Genomic DNA, 21,032 nt, shown 5'->3' on the forward strand with positions numbered 1-21,032 from the left:
CATCCTGACAGCCGGTAGCCCTCTGGTACCGGCTCGCGACAGACCTTCACCAACTAATAACTCAGGCACAAGTTCTCTACATCTTCTGTAATACTGGCATCAAAGTTATAAAGAAAAAGCTGCATAATTTACCAGGCACAAATGCTTACAAAAATACTTTAAAAAAAACACATGTTCATCATAGCAAGAACTCAAAACATACTTCATGTATGTTGGTGTAAGAAAACTTACAACCTTCAATGACCTGTGTCAGAAAATGGCAAGAACAAAACATTGACTGTTTTTCCACAAAACTAAAACTTAAATCGTTGTCTGAGAGAGCATACAGTGAAAGAGAAGAGGAATACATCAGTCTGACCAAGTAAAAAGCCAAGCAAGAAATTATAAATTCCTTTATCTAGATATAATGAAGTTTTCAGACAGCTCATCACATTTACCCCCAGCAATCTGAGCAGGAGTTAATGTATAACTGTAAGTAATAGCACTATGAAGTAAGTAAAAAATGCAGACAGCTAAGCTGTCTAAGACAGGTCAGGCAGGACTGCAGAAATACTCCTCTAAATCCAGAAGTGGTCACCTGAATTTGGAGAAGGAAGTCCATACCTTCCTAGTGGTAGGCTGACTAAAGTGACACATACATCTCTAGATGTGGACCATGCAAACAGTTTCAATGGGGTTCTGCACTCCTAATTCATCTAAGCGCTTCATTCAGACAGTGCCACTACTCATGGCAGCAGAGTTAAGGTAGTACGTCAGAAGAGCATCACACGGAGCATGAAGCAGGCACACTTTGAAGTGTTGTTGCAATAAAGACCAACATTTAACTGCCCAACATCTCTTGAGTGGAAACCAAAGCATTGTGTGGACAGGACCTGGCAACAGAATGGTAGAAATCATACTATCATGTTCAAGATGTGGTCCTAAAGTAGCCACTAAGAAGCACTGAGAATAAAGGCAAGTGCCTTGTCAACCATTTACTTTGATCTTTCTCATCTAAATGTGGGACATAAAAAAGTGTCGTTTTCCAACATGGGGTTCACAGCCCTGACCTCCCTCCCTGAAGCAGTCACCTTACCTACCAAACAAATATACAAACAGAAATAAATCGGTGTCTCATTTTCTACAACAGATTAACTTAATCTATTAAGGACTTTCCTAAGATGAGGGATGCTTGGTTTTGGTTCCTATCTCTGCCTGAATGTATTCAGCACATTACTCCCACCTCCCAGCACAGAGGGACAGATTTATCAGAGACAGATATTCTCAGAACCCCTGAACGCTGCTGAAGACTCCAAAAAGGCTCTCAGTGTCAGTGCCTCTGAACAGGTAGGACTATGCAGAGCAAGGGGAGAGGCAAAGAGACCTGCCTTACGTCTATTTCACATTAAATAACAAAATAAATGCTGTTAGGAGTCTTGCAGAAAGGAATAAAACTTAGTGTCCCCTCCCTAGCCCAATCATTAATACACAGTCATGTTCATGTACTGTATTGTGCCTAATTAATCCTTAATTATGCCGTGCACATGCAGCCTCAATAGGATGGAGGGGGTCTGCAATGCATGGCCCCAAGGGCGCACAGCTTGCACTTGCTTCCTGATGGCAGCTGGGAGATCAGGGGAAGGGCAGGGGCTCCACCACTCAGCCTGACAGGTCCCACAGCAGGGACAAAAGCTGAGCTCGGGGCACACAGGGATCTTAATATCTGAAAACACTGATGCATATAGTGCAAAGTAGGGGAGTGAGGTTTTCAGCTTTGGACTCTTCAACTGGAGGTCTGCACAGCTTCCCTGCCTCTAGATGAATAACCCCAGACCAGGAAACCAACAGCCTGCTGGTTCAAAGAGGAAGGGTGGAAGCTGACATTTCATTGTCCAGTTCAGCTAGAGCATCCAGCACAGGTACACAACAATGTCTTCATGACTTTTGGGGGTGGGAGGACGAATCCCACACTGCTTACCACCAAGCAATACAAGTCTCTTGTTCACTGAGACCTAAACTCCTGCAGAAGCAAAATGCAGCTGCAAGGTGTGTGCCCCACACCTGCATGTCAAGATCAACTGGTCATGATCAGATACTACCAGAAAGAAGAAAAAAAATGTAGGTCACCAGCATAGATAATGAGTCTGCTGTCCCTTTGCAAAGGCACTTCTCCACCCTGAGGCACCCACAGCTGTAATTCCCCAAGCATAAGTGAACACTTGAATTTACCACTAAAACATGCACATGCACCCAAGAACACCTTCTTGCCCCACATATATGGTCGGCTATGCATACAAGCCATATATGTTTGTATATTATTAACAGGTAGGGGAAACAAGGTGCAATACTAAAACATGCAAACACCAGGTCTATATAAAGTGCTTTACAGCAGATGAGGTATTTAAAAAAAATATCTAAAGGTAAAATAACAGCAACAGTACCACAGAGGATGGGTGCACAGCTACAGCATTAACAGATAAAGTAAGTCCTCATTAGAAATAGTAGGAACACACATCATGCAACTAGCAACACTTTCATCTTCTTTGCAAGCTGCATGTGCATCCATACACCTTGCAGAAACTCCTGTACACTTGGAAAACACTGGATTTTCCCATTAATAAAACTAAAAAGTTCAGGAAGTATTCTGCCTGTTAAAGTGTGCATTCTGTACAAATTTTTCACCCTAAAACTAGGTCAAAGTCTCAGACTGTGTAAACATGATTCTCCTGGCTCATTGACTTTAACGACACTGATGGATCATGCTTCTCTTATTTGACTTTTTCGCCTTCTGAAACACAAAAAAGCAATCTTATGGAAGAAAGCACAAATTGCATTATTTGTCATTCTTTCACTTTATTTCTTTGCTTTTAAATGTAGCAAAAATATAGAAAAATATCTTTCCTCATTAAACCTCTCTTTCAGACAATTCTTCCTAACATAAGCTTTCCAGTCAGTTTCTTGCAATCTCCTTAAAAAACCCTTTATCATACGAACATTTATAAGGCTTACCTCCCAAAGACTTCTCCACAAAAGAGGACAATGTCTAGATATGCAAAGACAGCAGCTGACCTTGCCACCAAAGACAGTAACTGACCGTTTTGCTTTCTTTTACATAAGGCAAAAGATTTCCCTCTTAATTCTCATAAGAGTTTTGTACATAATTTAAAAAGAATCCTGCTAGCTGTTGAGGCATATTTAAATTACCAGATTCTCCCTAAATTAAAACAACTGTAACCAGCAGAGCTTTCTGCAGCTGCTGCCGTGCAGCTCATGGGGTGTCAGAGCTGCTCAGTGAAAGTTACCCATGCAACCAGAAATTAAAATAGCACTAGGAGAGTAAAGAAAAAATAAGTATTTAAAGACTAGAACATAATTTGGAGAAAACAATTTCCTCAAAAAATTCCAACACCATTATCTAGAAAATTGTAACACTGAGGTTGACTTGTGAAAGAAAGAAAATTTACCTCATGTGAGCTGTTTAGAGCCACCTGCACAGAAACAGATAATGAAAAGGAGACAGAGTTATAAAGCAAGATTCATTTAAAAAAAAAGACAGCTTTTTCTACCTGGTTTGGATGCCCTTCTTCGAATCCTCATTTTAGGTAGGGAAGGCCAAGAGTAATTAAAAGGTGAATCAGAGTCTGAGTCCATTTTTGTGCTAAATACACAGAGAGCAGATTTCCAAAGTTGCACTTTGTTGTTCTCTATAGCAAGTCAAGTCTAAGAGTGATGTAAAATAAAGGAATGGACAAAGAAGGATCAAATTGCCCACTAAACACAGGGGAGGAAGAAGCTGTAAATGTTTGCTCTCTTCAGGCGTCCAGGCATGTAGACAGATCAGGCTGCAAATATGAAGGCAGAAGCAGGGAGGTTAAAGTATGAGAGACTCAAGTGGAGCTGTTGCATCGTGGTCCAGAGCTATTTGGAAGGTCACAGTGTACCAATGAATCATTAACTCACCTTTCCATTTTGATGTAAATGAAAACAATAGGAGCCGAGTAAGGAATGAGAAAATAGGTCTCAAAAATAAACAAACTACTGCCAGTTTTTCCAAAGCCTTGTTTTGATGTTAATCGTGGGGTTTACAAGGACTCTGAAATTAAGGACAGGCAAATGGCTGGAATTAAAGAAGACAAAGAATAACAGTAAATTAAGAGCATTAATCAATCTGCTGGACCCTGTATTACTGCAGAGCAATACCCCTCCTCTCAGCATTTACAACTTCGGCAGACCGTGTGAAGTTGCAGCTGGAAAAGCAGTGATAACCCACTGAAAAATCTGTCGGTCCCATCTTTCTAGCTGAAATGAGCTTAAAGCTGAAGTATTATGAAGAAAGATTACACTGTCATTAGATGAGCACTCTTTCCAATCATATTTAGTCTGAAAAGTATTTTCTCCTTCACACAATCACCAAGTTAGACAGTTAATCATAAGGATTTTGTAGAGCTGGCACCTTTACAGCTCTGGTCTAACCTCACAACAACACACAATACAGCTAGTGACTAATTTACAACAAATCCTCCATTCTTATACAGTCTCCCTGAACAACTCGTAAGCAATTAGTATTCAGTAGGAACTCATTATCCCTTCCCCCAACATTTTACAGAACACAAACTACTTCTTTTTTTTTTTTTTTTTTAAACAGCCTCAAATGTGTCTATACAAGAGTTAATACAAAAATAACATGAAACTGTTTCTTAACCAACTCCACCAAACATTGCTTTTAGTTACCCCACAATGTATGTGGTTTTTGTACTCCACAGAAAGGAGGAGAGAGAATGTGGATCAGCTTAAATGTTAGTTTTTGGAAGATGATGACATTTGAGCTTGTTAACATTCCTTACTTCACTTCAATTATTTTTCAGGCTGCTGAGGTCTGCAGCACTACTTCTGTATTATGTTTCAAGTGATTCTCCAATCCACATTTCAGTCAGAGATAACAACGTATTTATTGAAAGACAATAATGCAATTCAAATGCAAATGTAATTCAAAACCCATTAGAAAAATACCTATCAAGTTTTCAGGGATAAAATAATTATTATACAAGAACTTCATAAAAAGCACAAATTACATAAAACACAGTTGAAACACATCATTGTTCTGCCCTTCCCTTAACTGAAGTTCTGCCAGCTTTGTTAGGCCTGGAAAGAGTAATTTGCCCCAGACGCTGAAAGCCTTTGACTTTCACTTTAAATATTAGACACTCCCACAGACTCTGTTTGATTTTTATATATAATTAACAGCCCCAGGGAATTACAACAGACAATGGATGACTGAAAATACAGGAAGGATATAAATCCATGCTTTAAGCATCCACTTCAAAATATCTCCACTGCCTGGAATGTCAGGTTCAAATTGCACTGATAAATCCCCTTGGCATACAGGAATGCAGGTGCTGACTTACACCTTCCCACTTCCACACTATCCAGGGCACCCACCTGCTTCCCATTGTGGACACAGTTTGAAGGAAAAGGAAAGGACAGCACGTATTTGTTGGATAACTTTTTCACTTAGGACATGTTCTTGCTAACTGCCCCAACACAAAAGATTTCCCCTCTACACAGCAATTCTTCCTATCCAAGTGTGACCTGTTGCTCATCAGACAGATTCAATGCCAACCAGAAGAAAGGCTCGTGGGCAACCAGCACTTTACATTTAAAGAGCAGTGTGTTTTACCCTGACTTTAAAATTTCTCACCTTTTGATTTTAGCTATTATCCCTTTGACCTACTTCATGAGAAATGGTAAATTCTGCTTGCTTCTGTGATATCCATAGTTGTGCATCTTTTCTCTAATTGACCAATTCTGGGTTTTTTCACTTAGACATTTAAATAAAATACACTTACTCCCACTGATCTTCCTGGGCTTCTGCTTTCTCCAGGAAGGGATAACTAGGACCAACACTCACAATGCAGAAATGCAGCCGATATATTTAATGGCATTAAAATATTTCACATGCCAAGACATTTACTTTCCTGAATGACCTCTGTACACTCCATGAACGTTTTCACTGACTGCTCAGTTACAGCCTGCTCCATCCTCTAAACCAGCTGTGTTCATTTTGAAACTTCTAATACAAATGAGTTACTAAGGATTTTTAAATAATTTTTCAACAGCAGTCCTAACACTCAGGGAATCCAGCTACTAAATTTCTGGTGTGATGAAAACCTGATCATTTATTCCAGTCATTTATCCTTTATTTCTTGGACAAGTTTTAGGCTTTTCAACCCCACTTATTGCAATAGGACCTTGCATGGACATTTGTCAACAGCAGTTGGAAAGCACAGATAAATTATCAACCTTAACCCTTATTTCTGAAGGGTTAATTGAATATCACTCATGTTATTTGCTCTGTTGAGGCCTTGTGAAAGAATTTTTTTTTTCTAGTTTGCAAAACTCCTTTATGCAGCCATTAAAGACCTCGTGCTGCTTTTTGCCACAAAGGAGGGCTTCGCCTCACAGTCTTTGGCTGATTTTTTTTTCCCCCATTCTTGCAATTCGTGGGATGATCCAGCCCAATTTTCACCTGCTGCTTTGTTTCCAAAGTGCACGCATTTGCATGCAGCTGGCACAAAGATCTGACAGTTTATGAGATAAAAGGTGCTTTCTAGCTGGAAAATATTAACCTCACTTTCCACTGAAAAAGTGTTTTCAGTTATGTATACCAAGGCATAGATGTGAAGATAAAGAACAAATGGGGGTTTTGTGTGCACTACCTAAGGTGAACACTTCTGATAAATAATGTAATGCCTTAAATTCTTCCACTTAGTGCTTGCCAAAACACATCCGTATGATATAAAAGTTTTCCAGAGATATTACAGTCTATTGTCTATTGTCTGACCATTGCCATGGCTTGTGGCAAGTCGAAAGGAAGCAGAGGAATGTCACAAGCATCAGCAGCCTCCAGAACAGCACTGTCACCTCCCCAGCACACTCAGAGGACAGCCCCACGGTGCCAAATGGGCAGCCTCACTCTCCCCAAGCACTGCTAAACCATGGGCTGGCAGCTGTCTTGGGCATACCAGAAGGAGGCAACCCCTCTTGGACCAGTGCTCCCTCCCCAGATGGAGAACGGATGTACAGGGGATGGAAAGCAGGGCTACCAACCCCAGAAGCAGGGCTGGAGAGGGTCACTGTTGGATGCAGGTGAGATGAGAGCTGCCTGAACATTGACTCTGCCCAAAAGGCCCTGCCTGGTTTGCTCTGGGCAGAGTGCCCCCTAATGTTAGAAGTGAAGTTGAATTCCCCCAGCTTGGTTCTGCCCAGGAGTAGCAGAGGCTGCAACCATTTCTCAGAGCAGCAGAGAAGACTCTGACAAAAAAAGATGGTGTAAAAAGGGCTAGGTGATCTTCTCCATCAGCTGCTGTGACCCACAAGCACAAATGGCTTTCCTCTCTTTCACTCCTTTGTTTATATTAATTAGAGCACATCTTCCCACACAGCAGGTCAGCCAACGTACCTGGACAAAGTTATCTGCATTACCCTACACTGGACTTAATCATCCTGAAAACTTGGCACATGTGCATTAAAGGCAATTAAAGCTACCAACCATGTCCCACACACCAGGCACCCTCCAACTCTAATGCACCTTCTGCCTGACTGAAATGATGAGACCATGGCTGTACAGACTCCTGTCAGCAACAGCCACATAGGTCTCATAAGATGCCGTGCCACACATATTATTACCTCTCCTCTCTACCAGAGACCTGGGTCTTTCTTATGAAAGTTTATACTGGACAAGTCAGAATAAACTTTGCCACATCACTACTCCTCTCCCTCTCTCCCCTCTCCCAAATCATTGAACCTATGTCTGAAAAACAGACACAAGCCCAAATCCTTAAGATCTTAACAGATTACCTCCCTCAGTTTTGGTGTTTGTTTTTTTTTATTATCTTCCTTATTGTTAAATTTCAGATAGGTGATTCATGTGTTTGTTTTAGGGAACTGGCCCATTCACTTCCTCATTTTGTGAACAGAGGCCTGTCAAGACCTCCCACAAATAACACAGCAGTTTCAGGTATACAGCCTAGACATCTCCTCACATGAGATTAAATGTCCCTGACCCCGTCCAGCCCCCAAAACCTCTCATTCACACCTTCCCTCATGCAGGTATTCACTACTCTTCCATTCAAACAGCTGATGACAAACTCTCCCACTCTAGAGACTTCTTTTCTATAATGAATGTCAACTACAGATGTCGTGTAGACAGATACCATAAATACTAATGAAAAATACAAAGCAACAATGCTGTACTATAAATTTGGATCAATTTTTTTGTTGATTTATTTATAACTGCAGATTCTTGGACACTGAAGTGGACATGAACACAGAACCCCTACTGCCTTCATAGGCACAACATAGAGAGTGGCAGGGGACCCTATCCATATCCAAAAACACTGTCCTCTCCAGACCCCCAGGTTTACTGAAACACTCTGTGGTCAGGGCAAGCTTCAGGAGAAGCAAAGTCAATTTGTATGCACTATTTTCTAAACTGCTCTAAGCTGGGCTGCCAGTCCAAGTGTTTTCATGTTCCACTGCATTAACTTCCACATGGACATATCTTTCTATCAACCCTAGACAGAGCACATGGAATCACAATGCTGCTGCAAACCATCCAGATTTAAAGGAGACCACTCGATCTTAATTTATACCTAACTCCTTACTGTTGTCCTGCAGGTATAGTTTTAATGACAATGTGAATTATAAAATTATTTTTAAGGCTGTTCTTTTAATGTTTACTTTGAAACCAGGGCTGCAACTACTGTTAGAACTGCTATAACAAGAATTGCACTTTCATGCTAAAAAACATTGCATCCCTATCCATATCCAAAAACACTGTCCTCTCCAGACCCCCAGGTTTACTGAAACACTCTGTGGTCAGGGCAAGCTTCAGGAGAAGCAAAGTCAATTTGTATGCACTATTTTCTAAACTGCTCTAAGCTGGGCTGCCAGTCCAAGTGTTTTCATGTTCCACTGCATTAACTTCCACATGGACATATCTTTCTATCAACCCTAGACAGAGCACATGGAATCACAATGCTGCTGCAAACCATCCAGATTTAAAGGAGACCACTCGATCTTAATTTATACCTAACTCCTTACTGTTGTCCTGCAGGTATAGTTTTAATGACAATGTGAATTATAAAATTATTTTTAAGGCTGTTCTTTTAATGTTTACTTTGAAACCAGGGCTGCAACTACTGTTAGAACTGCTATAACAAGAATTGCACTTTCATGCTAAAAAACATTGCATTTGTGATATTCAAGAAATGTTGCGTTATCATGCAAAGACCTATTAGCAACATTCACCTCTTTTGAAAAGAAACTGTTTGTTAGTGGTGATACTTTAAACTTTTTTCTCAGATAAAGTAAAAGGAGCAATGTACCTTTAAAAATTTAAGAAAAACAATTTCACATAAACTATATTAACACTGCAAGATCCTTGGAGGACCACAGGATTGAGATGAAGAGGGTTAAGTTTTTACAGAACTGAAGCAAAAACATGACCTCTGCGCAGTGTAGCTCCAAAGAGCCCCTGGACATGCACACTCATCTCAGGCTTTGTCCCTAACTCTTCACATTGTCCAGCTCACTGTCCTGCTGTCAGCATTTCACAGTGTTCCTCCAACACAGACCTTTCTGATGTCTGGTGCATGACTGAGTGCAGATTTTTTTTTTTTCCCCTTCTTTACCACACCATTCACCTGGTGTGGTTTAGAATAACAAGCTCATTAATATTACTTCCACATGACAGCGGTCAGTATGCCCTGACTCTTGAAACAACCCCTAAGCATTTTCAAGGTACATAAAGAGATAATTTGCCTAAATGCTCTCCTTGTCTAGTATCTACTCACATCAAAAGATTAGCTGGGATATGCAGTAGAAATGTGGATGAAAAGCTAATATTTTTCTTTTTTTTTTTTTTTTTTTTTTGTCCTGTACCCTAATGCAAAGCTCCCTTGAGTTTATTTGCAAACGCTTGAGAACTAAGGACTGGAGTCAATAAAACCCTCTTCCTGGTTTCAGCTCCACAGAGGGCTGTGTGAGCCCCAGCAACACGGAGAGCACACATGGCCTCACATGAAAGCAAACTCAAGTTTGACTTGGACCTCACTCCTACTGAAATTTCACCAATGACTTGGTTATTGAGCCTATGCTTACGCTGGCAGCCTTCACTGCTAAAATGTTCACCAAAGACCCATCTCGTTAAAAATCCAATTTTCCAGGTTTCAGGGAGGATTCAAGGGAAGGGCTGCCTCTCAAGGAGGAAGAAAACTGAGAAATGTATTCATGTGTGCACTTCCAAGACTACAATTGTTTTCTTCACAATGTTTTCCTGGATTATATTTCACATTTAATGAGTGACTTGACATTATATGTATCCCAGACTGTTTATTTATGTTAGCATGAAACGAGACCAGGCAGAAGACAGGCAAAAAAGCTTATTTAAACATCAGAGGGGAAGAAGGGGGAAAAAAAAAAAAAGGGAGCAGGAGGGGGGGAAGGCCTCTTTTTGAAGGATTATTTTGTTGAACAAATTTGTTTTGGATTTTAGGCAGAGGAGGAGGACAAGTTCTGGGAAGCCAGACAGCACACGTTTGTAACTTGTTCATTTTTCTTTCTGTCTTCCTTTTAAGGTTAACTTGAATTATAATGTCTCAGAAAATCAATAGTGGAGGAAACCTCAAGAAACAAGAAAACGCTTGTTGTAGTGCCTAACGCTGCTTCTTCCAGATTTCTACACAGCTTCTTAATTAAGCTTAGTTCAGGCTCACATCCCAGAAGATTCTACTTCCCACATCTTCTGTAGCTCTCTACTATTCTGCAGACTTAAATATTTAGTTGTTTATAGACACTCGAAACAAATAAGAATATGTCTCACCTACTGAAATAAACTACTGCCACATTTAAATGTTGTTAAAATGTTGTTTATGGCAGATCACCTTCAGGTTAAGTCTCTCTTCTGCACAGTGCAAAAAACCATGCTAAGATTTTGCAAAAGTAGAAGCAACAATCTAAAGATCTCTGAAAGTTGCAGGGAAAAAAAAGGGCTGAGTGCAATTGCCACAGTCATTAGCTGGAGCAGTTACTATGCCATTTTCTTCAGCTATTATTTTTCTCTGCAATTTTCAGACCAGCTACCTTTCAACTAAAAATGAGTTTTTAAAAAAGCCTCCTTTACCACAAACTGACCTTCCAGAACTTCTTCAGTACAATCAGTCTGAGTATTTGCACAACTCCAAATATTCAAGGATTTCCGTGCCTCTTTCTCACCTCACTCTCTATGGTCTTTCTAATTTTAGGTTGAAAGCCAAGGCACAGGGAGAAGATAAGTGACATGCCCAAGGTCCTACTGGGAATTTGTTAAAACTGAAGAAAAGGTCTGCAGCTTCTGGACTAGGGATGCTATGGCTGGATCACCAAACTCTCTCAAAGCCTAAGAGAAAGAGAAGATTGAAAGCTGACAGGAAAATAAAAATTACCACAAACAGAAAAAACCTGCACAGCTTTACTCACAGGACTCTTTTAAGTGTTTCAAATAGGCAACACTTAACATGTAACTTTCACTTTCATCTGTCAATAACCAGAAATTAGTTCCTGTACTTTGAATATCAAAAGAGGCACACTTGACTCAAAACACTTCCAAATGCAAACATTCTCCACCCTGGAAACCAATTAAAACAGGAGTAAAAGATGTGGCCACATGAAGTAGAAAAAACAATAGCATTACTGTCCCCCAAAAAAAGCTGGACAAAGGTGAGACTTCAGACAGCAGAACCATGCATTCTTCTATGCTAAAAATAACCCCACCTTTTTAAGTCTTACCAACCACAGTAAGGAAATCCAATTGAAAAAGAACAGAACAGCAACACTGAAACCAGGTTTTTCTGCAGATTACAGTGCAGACCTACTGGTTCACACAGAGATCATTATGTTCTGTTCCTTAAATTGACCTGTGGTGAAACTGGGATTCTGTGGAATCACGAAAATCAAAGGGCAGGCTCTACTAAAAATGCTTTGTAGCTGCCTGGTCATATACAGGAAACTGCCAAAAATTTGGCACCAGTACTCTTATCTCCTGAAGTGCAAAACGTGGCTTGCAGAATGTTTTCACCAACAGCAGAGCAAACAGAATAGATTAGGCAGACACCGGTAGGTCATTGGCACTGTAACCATGAAAACAGGGAAAATATTTTTTAAACTTAACATCATCCTGCCTCCCTGAAGTTTAGAAAAAAAAAGGAAAAAAAAAAAAATATCTATATTTCCTTAGAAGAAAAACTGAATATTAGATTTTTCTTATTGGAAAAAAGAAACTTCTGCAGCTTTATAAATGGCCTTGTGAACATACTCTTTCCAAACCAGCTATGCAAAACAGGAAGGAATGATAAATGTTTAAAAACACATGCCCAACTAACACTGTCACTTGCCCAACAGTAACATCATTCAGCTGTCACCTCTTAGACTCTCCCATAATGTAGATGGCTGCTGACTCTGAGGATGACAATGCCTGGCAATAAGACACATGCTTAATATTGAAAGGGGAAAAAAAAAAAAAAAAAAAATCCTTTTTTTCTTTATTTCATTCACTCTCCCCAACTGGATAGTGTTTTTGTCTCTCAATGTCCTTAAAAAAAAAAAAAAAAAAAAAAAAAGGTGGTTTTTTGGTTTTTTTCCTCTTGTAAACACAAAACAGATCTCTAACAATTTCCAGAGGTGACAGAGAGAAGAGAGAGAGGGGAAGAAGACTGGCAGGTGTGACTAGCACTGAATTCAGCAGCCTTCATACAAGCTCCTGGTGAGCCTGGTCTAGCATCCTGTTGTGGCCCACAGTTTACCCCTATTGCTTCAATTTTGAATACAGAAAACCCCAAAAACATAATCTGTAGTTCACATGTCTTCTTACTGGCCCATCATCCCCCAACAATCAGAGGGGTGGAACCCCACAGGCCCTCTAGCTATCCTGGAGGACAAGAAGCCTCTTGTGCAAAAAATTGAATTACAATTCTCAAAACTGAACTGCAAGATTCAAATGGTTTCTAAGGCAGCCATGTCCCAACCCAAAAAAGAAGAAGACAGGAAGCAAGGATAGTTGGTAACCTTTTAGCACCATACCAGCTGTTCTGAGCACCCCTGCAGAGACTTACAAAACTCCACTGGGTGTGGGGAAACAGCCAGCACAGTCAGTATCCTTGAAAGGGCAAGCTGGGGAAAAAAAAAAGCAAGAACAGCAGAGCCCTTCCATGAGCCACTGCTTTTTTGAAGGACCCTTCCAACTCAAACCATTCTATGATGAGGATGATTTTTGGTAAATGTTTTTCTGAAAGAAAGAAACACGTGGGAAAACATGTGAGAAGCATAAGTGAGGGAATTTGTACCCATTCAAAGAGCACTCACATTCTTGCTCTTGGAAGTCCTCCTCGATTTACACATCCAACTTCCTAGTGAGATTCCAGAGTTTGCCCATTTCTATTCATTCTTCTTCACTCAACTCCCCCTTAGCTGTTCTCCCTCTTCCTCTCCCCCACTGACAACCATTTCCATTTCTCTTTTTATCCCCCACTGTGTGCTTTCCAGACAAAAACATTGCCATTTAACAACACTGCCAAGCAAACAATTTTTGAACAAGTAGTTTAAAACAATCCAGGCTAATAAAACTACACTATTCAGCAATATGGTTATATGAGCCAGGTTAGAACATACACAATTTTTTGCATTCAGATAAACAAACAAAACCAGCTTAAGTCAACTTATACATTTCTGATTGTCACCAAACTCTTATTTTCATCCTTCTTCATCCCTCTCCACTTCCACATTTCATTGCACACCTGGGCGCCCATTTGCTGCCCAGCCTGCACTTCAGCCCCACACACAACACTAACTGGAAGACTCTAGGCCCTGTTGAAGTCAGTGACAAAATCCCATCAGTTGTCTACGTTATGAGTGTTTCAGATAACTTTAGTATGCAAGCTGGGAGATGGGCAAGAAGAGCTCTTTGAGCAACTGGCAGTGAATCCCCACTCCAGTCCTTACATAGGGCAACTAAGTTCTCAGTTACAGTGACTTACTTCTAAAACAAGCAGAACCAATTCCACTGCAGCTTCTTCACAAACAAGTCAACCTCTTAAATGTACTACAAGCTAATTATAATTCAGGGAAGAAGCTAATTATAATTTAGGGAAGATAATTTTGTACCTTTTTCAGATAAGAGGTACAACAAGGAATTTTTCTTAGTTTAATATAAGTTGAGCTTGTGCTCAGGACAAAAGGTAAACATAGACACATGTAGATGCACAGATATATGTATATCTACAAATTTGTAACCATACTTATAAATTTACTCCATACATACATAAGATGCCTACAAAAAAACATTTAAATCAAATTTTAGGCACCTAAATCTTGTTCCAAGTTGTATGCAATTATTTATTTTATTTTACCCAAAAGCTCCTCTGAGAATCTACAATTTATCACTCCTAACAGTATGAACCATGGCCAAAGTCACTTGCTTGTTCCTTGCAGAAGACTCAGGACCTGCTGCCACTGCCCATCCCAGCATCAGAGAGGAGACTGAGCTGGTCTGAAGCCAGAGGGCCTGGCTCCTGTTCCAGTTGTCACAAGCACTGCTGTCCAAACAATGCCTTAGAAGGAAAAGGCAATTCAGGGGTAAGAAAAAGATACATCAGCTATAATTTCAAGGTGGAGAACTTCCTCTCAGCCAGCTTTAAGCTACCTTATGCTCCTTCCAGATGGCATAATTGGAGCGGAGACTGAAGCAGATGTGGCTTCAGATTAGTAAACCGTAATAACTCCACAATGACTCCCCACCCTCCTACACTGAGATGTAGTCCAATAGTTTGGTCTTGCTTAACAAAACAGATTTGATCACATGGGTCCTAACTTCTCATACACATACACAGCATTTCTGTGCAGGGCAAGGACTGCTGTGATGTCCCTGCTCAAAAGCACTAAAGTCAGGATAACTGTGAATATTAATATTTTTGCTACTACTCTCAATTCCCTTATGCAGTTCTGATATTCCTGGTATGGGAGAGTGAGACAGACAGGATTAAATAGTGGAAGTACAGGCACTTGGCAGAACAGTGTCTAGAAAAATAGGTACCTAGATTATTATTTTAATGACAGACTATTAAAATAATCTGCCAGTTTATCTTACAACTGTCTCTCTGAGTGTACGTCAGCTCATTTCCTTCTAGCATATGCCACCGCCACTCCTGCACATAAATCCCCTCCCTTTCTACACACATGCACACACAGAGCTTCATTTTGTAGCCACCAAAGTTTGTATATGGGTTGTCTGAATGCCACCATCTGGGCTGCTCTTTCTGAGCTCAGCACTGGACCACAGGCAACTGACAGCAGCAGTTGCCAGCTCCTCTGACTGGCACAGCAGCTCCCACTGGGAGAGCTTAGTTACTTGTCATCTTTTTCTGCCTTGCTGTGCTTATGTTTGCACATTGTCCTTGGACTTGTATTTGAAAACACTCACCTTTCCATCTAAGTTTCAGTCTGTAAATGTACTGCCTAGTGGAACTGGCTGTATTCTACCAACCCCACAGTTCAGTTACCACTTCAGCATATAAATGTGTCTATGTGCTTTGTTTCATCTTGAGTCATGTATGTTGGCTCCATCAGAAATTATTTTCAAGATTGTTTTTCCTACAATAGCTAATATACTACTGAAAAATCTTAAGGTGTCATGATACTATTGAATACACCACCTATCTATACTAGAGGTGCCTTGGAAGAGGTTCCCTCTCTGACATTCTGCAAAGTTAGGCTGCAGTGTCAATGACCTCCACCTTTTTAAAGAACCTGGTTTATGTGTATTTGGCATCACTGTATATATTAATAACTTCTGGGAAATTAAAAATTATTAATTATTTCTTACCTATGCCCAGCAGGACATGATCTTCATTTTCTTTATAAGGAACCACAGACTCTTGGAAAGGCTAGAAACAGAAAACTTGAGATATATATTTGAAAACAAATAGTTGCATTTGTGCTTAGTTGCAAGAAGTGCTTTACGCTTTCAGAATTCAGATAAAACACTATCAAGCAGGAGTCACTTCATTTTAGTCATTTTAATCAAGGCAACAGATACTGTATGCTCTACCAGACTCTACAATATGCATGTGAACCCCATGGACTCAAGCTCTAAACCTAACTGAAGAGACTAAACCACACTTCAATTCCCATGCAAACTCCAGTTTTCTGCCTGCTTTTCTTTTATAAGGTTTAGCTGTGCCCTGACTTGTGAATACAGTGTTTTGGAGGAAAAAACAATATATTTCTAAAATATCTCCTTCTCTAACACCTGAGCTGTTCACACCTGTAGAAATATAGTATCACTCTTCATAGAGTCAACTATGGTCTTTCTGATTAATCAAATCAAGAAACAGTCAATAAGGTACCAGAACCCCACCAAGACTCACAAGCTGCAATACTCTGCCCCAACGTAAGTTTTCAAAATAGACTCAAAAATGCATGCATATTGCAGAGTTATAATTCTGAGATGACATAGATTACAATTGCAACATCTGAATCCCAAACAAATGATCAATTGTCTGCACAGCTGGCAATTAAAAAAATAAAACCAACCCTAAAGAGGTCATCCATTTTATAATAACTACTTAACAAAAGTGGCAGTTCAACAATATTACATGAAATTCAAATGTTATTAAAAAAAAATCAACAGTAATTAGCTATTTGTCAGATTTTACCAGATTTTGCTTCCCTCAACCTAAATCATCGTTTTAGCTTCATACCCAGTTGAAGCATACCTTGCTTTAAAAAATTATTAAAAACCCACTGACACAAAGATTTTCTAGTTCTGTAAACAGATACATATAACTAAAAAGCAAGAATATAATACTAGCGACCAAATACAACTGGCTAACCATAATGGGACCTCTCACAACTACTGGTGCCCCTCCAATATCTGTTAGATACCTCCATATAGAAGACAGTGGGAACTGACATATATTTTTACACAAAGCAGTTTTCACAGTTAAGTGCAGCTAAAGGCTCACAGTTACCCACAAGCTCTCTCTCAGAGACTAACTCCTCAGATGTAACAAATCATGACGTCTCAAGGATGAAGCTTCTATGAGACAGGTTGTGCTCCCCTGAGACTGGAGCTGGGCTGCAAGCTCCCTGAAGGCACTAAGGTTCACCATAAACACAAGAGCTTTCTGGTCCTAAAGCAGAGCTTGCTCATCCAACTCAGCTTTCCGGCCCACAACCACACAACAGGCAGGTTCCTTCAAATAATAATCATCTATACACATAACTATTCCCACGGGATAGGAAAGGGCAGGAAATGTCTGGCAGGCATTAGTCACCTTATTTATCTGTTAGCTCTCGGAAGTGCCAAGATAGCCAAGCAGAGGCTTGCTGCTTCTCAACCTAAACGAAGCTTAGTTATTTGTATAAGGAGAAATCTGTACCTTCGTATCATCCTGGGACAATTTTTCAGATGCCAAGTTCGCAGGACCTGTAAAAGCAAAGATTCCTGCCTTTAGTAGCAAGCAAATTCAGTTCGAGTCTGTTTTAGTTTCTGCTGCTGGTGCCTCTCCTTTTCCAAATAGGAAGGGGGACACAAGGAGCAAAGAGCAGGCAAGGAAAAACAATGGACATGAGCAGCCCATGCATCTCCCCACAGTGGCAATCCCCTGGGCAGTGTGCAAGCTGGATGCACAACAAGTGCTATGCTATTGTCACTGTTACGTTCAGGCTAGGCAAGCACAGACATTTGTCAGCCAGCTGCTTATTAACCCCTACATGCTCAGAAAACCAACAGTTCTAGCGCCATGCCTCACAACAACTCTGCAGAGCAGCTGGGCTCTGCTTTTCTTCTGCAGGTGTTTCATACATACTCTGAAATTAGACCGTACCTTTTCACCCCAAAAAGTACTTTGTGTCTGTCACTCTTTTTTTTTTTAATGGTTTCTTCCCAGTTCCGTGGGGAAGGACACAGCACATGAAAACAAGGACCACATTGCAAGTTTTGCCCAAACTTTTGCAGCCTCAAGGACTGTTGTGAAACAGCTAAGTGTAATCTGGCTACAAGAATACAAATTAATTCCAGCACCACCTAGGCTTTCAGAGACATTATTATTACTAAGTATTTTTTCAATAATAATAATTATATTGCCAGAGTTATGCTGGTAAATATGTTTCATTTTATATTGAAACGTTAAATTCAAGGTTCACAGCTGTTTCCAGATACAGAAATCCCTCTCCATTCTTCAGCTCCAGCAAAGAGATAAACTAAGTGTGACTTAGCAGCCCGTATAGAGTGGGTTTGGGGGACTGCTTTTAGGAATATGGGGTTTTGGGACCTCTGTGTTTTCTTGGTGTTGGAACAAAAATTCAGAGACAGCTGCCTATTATCTAAATTGTACAACCACCATCAACAACAACCCTACCTAACCTGGTCTCTATGAGATCAAGCTCTAGGATGCAATTATGGGCCCACTGCAATAAGAGTGCCTATCATCTCTGACCTCAGCAGTGCCCCTGCACGCTAGCAGGAGTCCGGACTGGGTCCATGCTGATCAGTATCTTGATCATTATTTTTAATTAATCCACCTTCTCTAATTGACCTTCTGCAGCATATACACATCCCCTTGAATTCTAAGAGAAAGCAATCACTGAGCACAAAAACACTAGTGCTATCAAACAAAGCATCCCAGGCAAGACCTTTTATCTAAAAGAAGGAATGGACTATTTATTCTGTAACTGCAGAAACTTATGTCAAAAGCTTCAGTGGGAAGGTATTTTTTTTACAGTACTGCCATGCAATTGGCATTATTACTGCTCAGTTTCCCAGTTCTCTGAAATAAAAGGCTGTTTGCTGCATACCTAACATTCTGTAGAAGCAAATGGCTTTTCTTCCAGATAACAGTAACTCAGGAGCATGGAATTTCAAGGTTAGAAAATAGAAAAGGACAAACTATTGAATTAGCAAAAATACCATCTATTTCACCTTTTGTTCTGCATCCTCACTGGATAATGTATCACTTCTTGTATTTGAATTTAATTAAGTTGCTATGGGAGATTCACTGCTAAGCTAGTAGCATCACCTTACTGCTTTTGTATGCTTGCATTTCAGAAGCAATGTAATGCTATAGCAACCTCTACTCAATAACAGCTAATGGGCTTCTGATAGCATTGTGTTTGAAAGGTCTGTTGATCTTGACTTTAGGCTCACACACAAGTGAGTAGTTACAATTTCTTGGAATGGCAGCAGTTTTCAAATCTGAGGGGGATCCTTTTGTGACATGAATGTGCCAAATTAATGTCCTGAGCTTAGCAGACACTTTATAAAGGAGTTTACTGAATGCAATTGAGAATGTAGCAAAAAGTACTCTGTCAATAATTTCACTCATCATTTTTCAGTATTTGGATTTGTTGGTGCTTAGTGAAAAAGGAAAAAAAAAGTCTTCCTTATAGAAGTATGGTAAACAATGACAATATCAAAATTCAAGAAGATTAAAAAGCTTTTCTGCCCATCAGCAAACAATAGTTACAGGTCCCTCATGTCTACAAGTAGATAATAGAGAATGTAAGACATCCAGTTGTGATTACTACAGTTTGTTTGTATAGATTCTGGATACTACCAGAATGTGGTATACTTTTCTTGCTGTTCAATTGCAACTATCTAAAAAAACAAACAAACAAAACAGGCACAAAATACCTATGACACAAAGGCAAAAAAGTGTATAGCTTCCATTGAAAACACAAATACGTGCCTATGGCAATATGTATGCCAAGTATCTTTGGCATAAAGAGAGGAAAAGAAACTTTACAACCAGAATCCAAAATGAGACTAGGCATCCTGAACTGGTGTCTTTTCTCCCTGACACCAATGTTCATTATCTGTTTTTGCCAAGTCAGCCTGAATTCAAACTGTAGTTTTAGTAAAAACTATCAAAGTAACCATTGCCTAGTTGTATTGCCCGAGTTACTATCACATATAGTGCTACCAATCCAGGCCATTCACTTTCTGTACCCGAGCAGCAGCATAAAGGTCATGCTGGTCAGAGTATGGAACTCAGATGAATACCCAGGGTCTATGCATTTGCATACTCTATCACCAAAGTAATTCACAAATATTGTATGGTAAATTGCCACTTACACTTACAGATGTATAGTTTGCAACTGCTAATAACTGCTTATCATTTCTCTGCAAATATACCAGGGCAGAACACTTGCTGCCTGAATGCTGCTGGATAGGTTAGGTATAAAACTCCTTTTCCAGGACTAACATGTAGCAGCCTACACATCTAATGCATCCCCATTTCAATCATTCACTCAAAATAATTAGCTGATGCCACCTGGAACTGCAGTCATGTTCCTTTCCCTCTGGCTCTGATCCTGTCAACACTTTACACAAGCACTCATGTTTCTTCTGCCCTCAGAAGGGCAACCTCCAGCACAGCCACAGATCAAGACCAAGCCTCTTAAAGAACTCAGTTTTCAGCTTGTTGCTTCATCCAAATATGCACAGCCAGCCACATAGGAATTAACTAAAAGTATTAATCAATAGGCCATTTGCCTAACAATCATAAATAAACGCCTGAAATGTCATACTACTGATGCTGAAAAATTACCCTTTTTTTTTTGTTATTTTCTTTTCATCTCTAAAAGATGCTTGCTACAAGGTACACAGGGATGTATTATAGTAATGAAATAAGGTTCTCATCAGCAAGTACAGTCCTGCAACCCTTCTAGAGGTAAACTGCTCACCAAAATATTGAATATCTAACTGAAGCACATGGGAATTTTGCCATATTAAGAAGTCTGGGCTGCATCCCAAAACTACTCATACAAAACATTACTCTGCTCCTATCTTCATTAACTTAACTTATTTGGCTTTACTGGAATTTGCAGGCTGGAGCGTTCATTCAGTTAAACACTGCCCTCTCCTGGAACCTTCTCCATTTTTTTAGCTCTCACAGTAAAATTATTTAAGGATTTTCCAGTCACTGTAAATCCAAAAATATTTTGTGAACAAATTCAGTCTG

At 40.0% G+C, this 21,032-nt stretch overlaps 1 protein-coding gene across 1 annotated transcript in view; it reads right to left on the reverse strand.

Annotated features, from left to right (window-relative positions):
• The window catches only part of ARHGEF28 (Rho guanine nucleotide exchange factor (GEF) 28), a 109,160-nt gene that overhangs the window by 63,063 nt on the left and 25,065 nt on the right, over window positions 1-21,032 (reverse strand). The window contains exons 7-8 of the mRNA XM_010006381.1: window positions 17,451-17,497; window positions 15,893-15,953 (exon numbers count right to left, since the gene is read on the reverse strand). Coding sequence (XP_010004683.1) covers window positions 15,893-15,953; window positions 17,451-17,497 — 108 coding nt within the window. The remainder of the gene's footprint in view (window positions 1-15,892; window positions 15,954-17,450; window positions 17,498-21,032) is intronic.

This window comes from Chaetura pelagica, unplaced genomic scaffold (assembly GCF_000747805.2).
Source record: "Chaetura pelagica isolate M959 unplaced genomic scaffold, ChaPel_1.0 scaffold559, whole genome shotgun sequence".
In the NCBI taxonomy this organism is placed as follows: Eukaryota; Metazoa; Chordata; class Aves; order Apodiformes; family Apodidae; genus Chaetura; species Chaetura pelagica.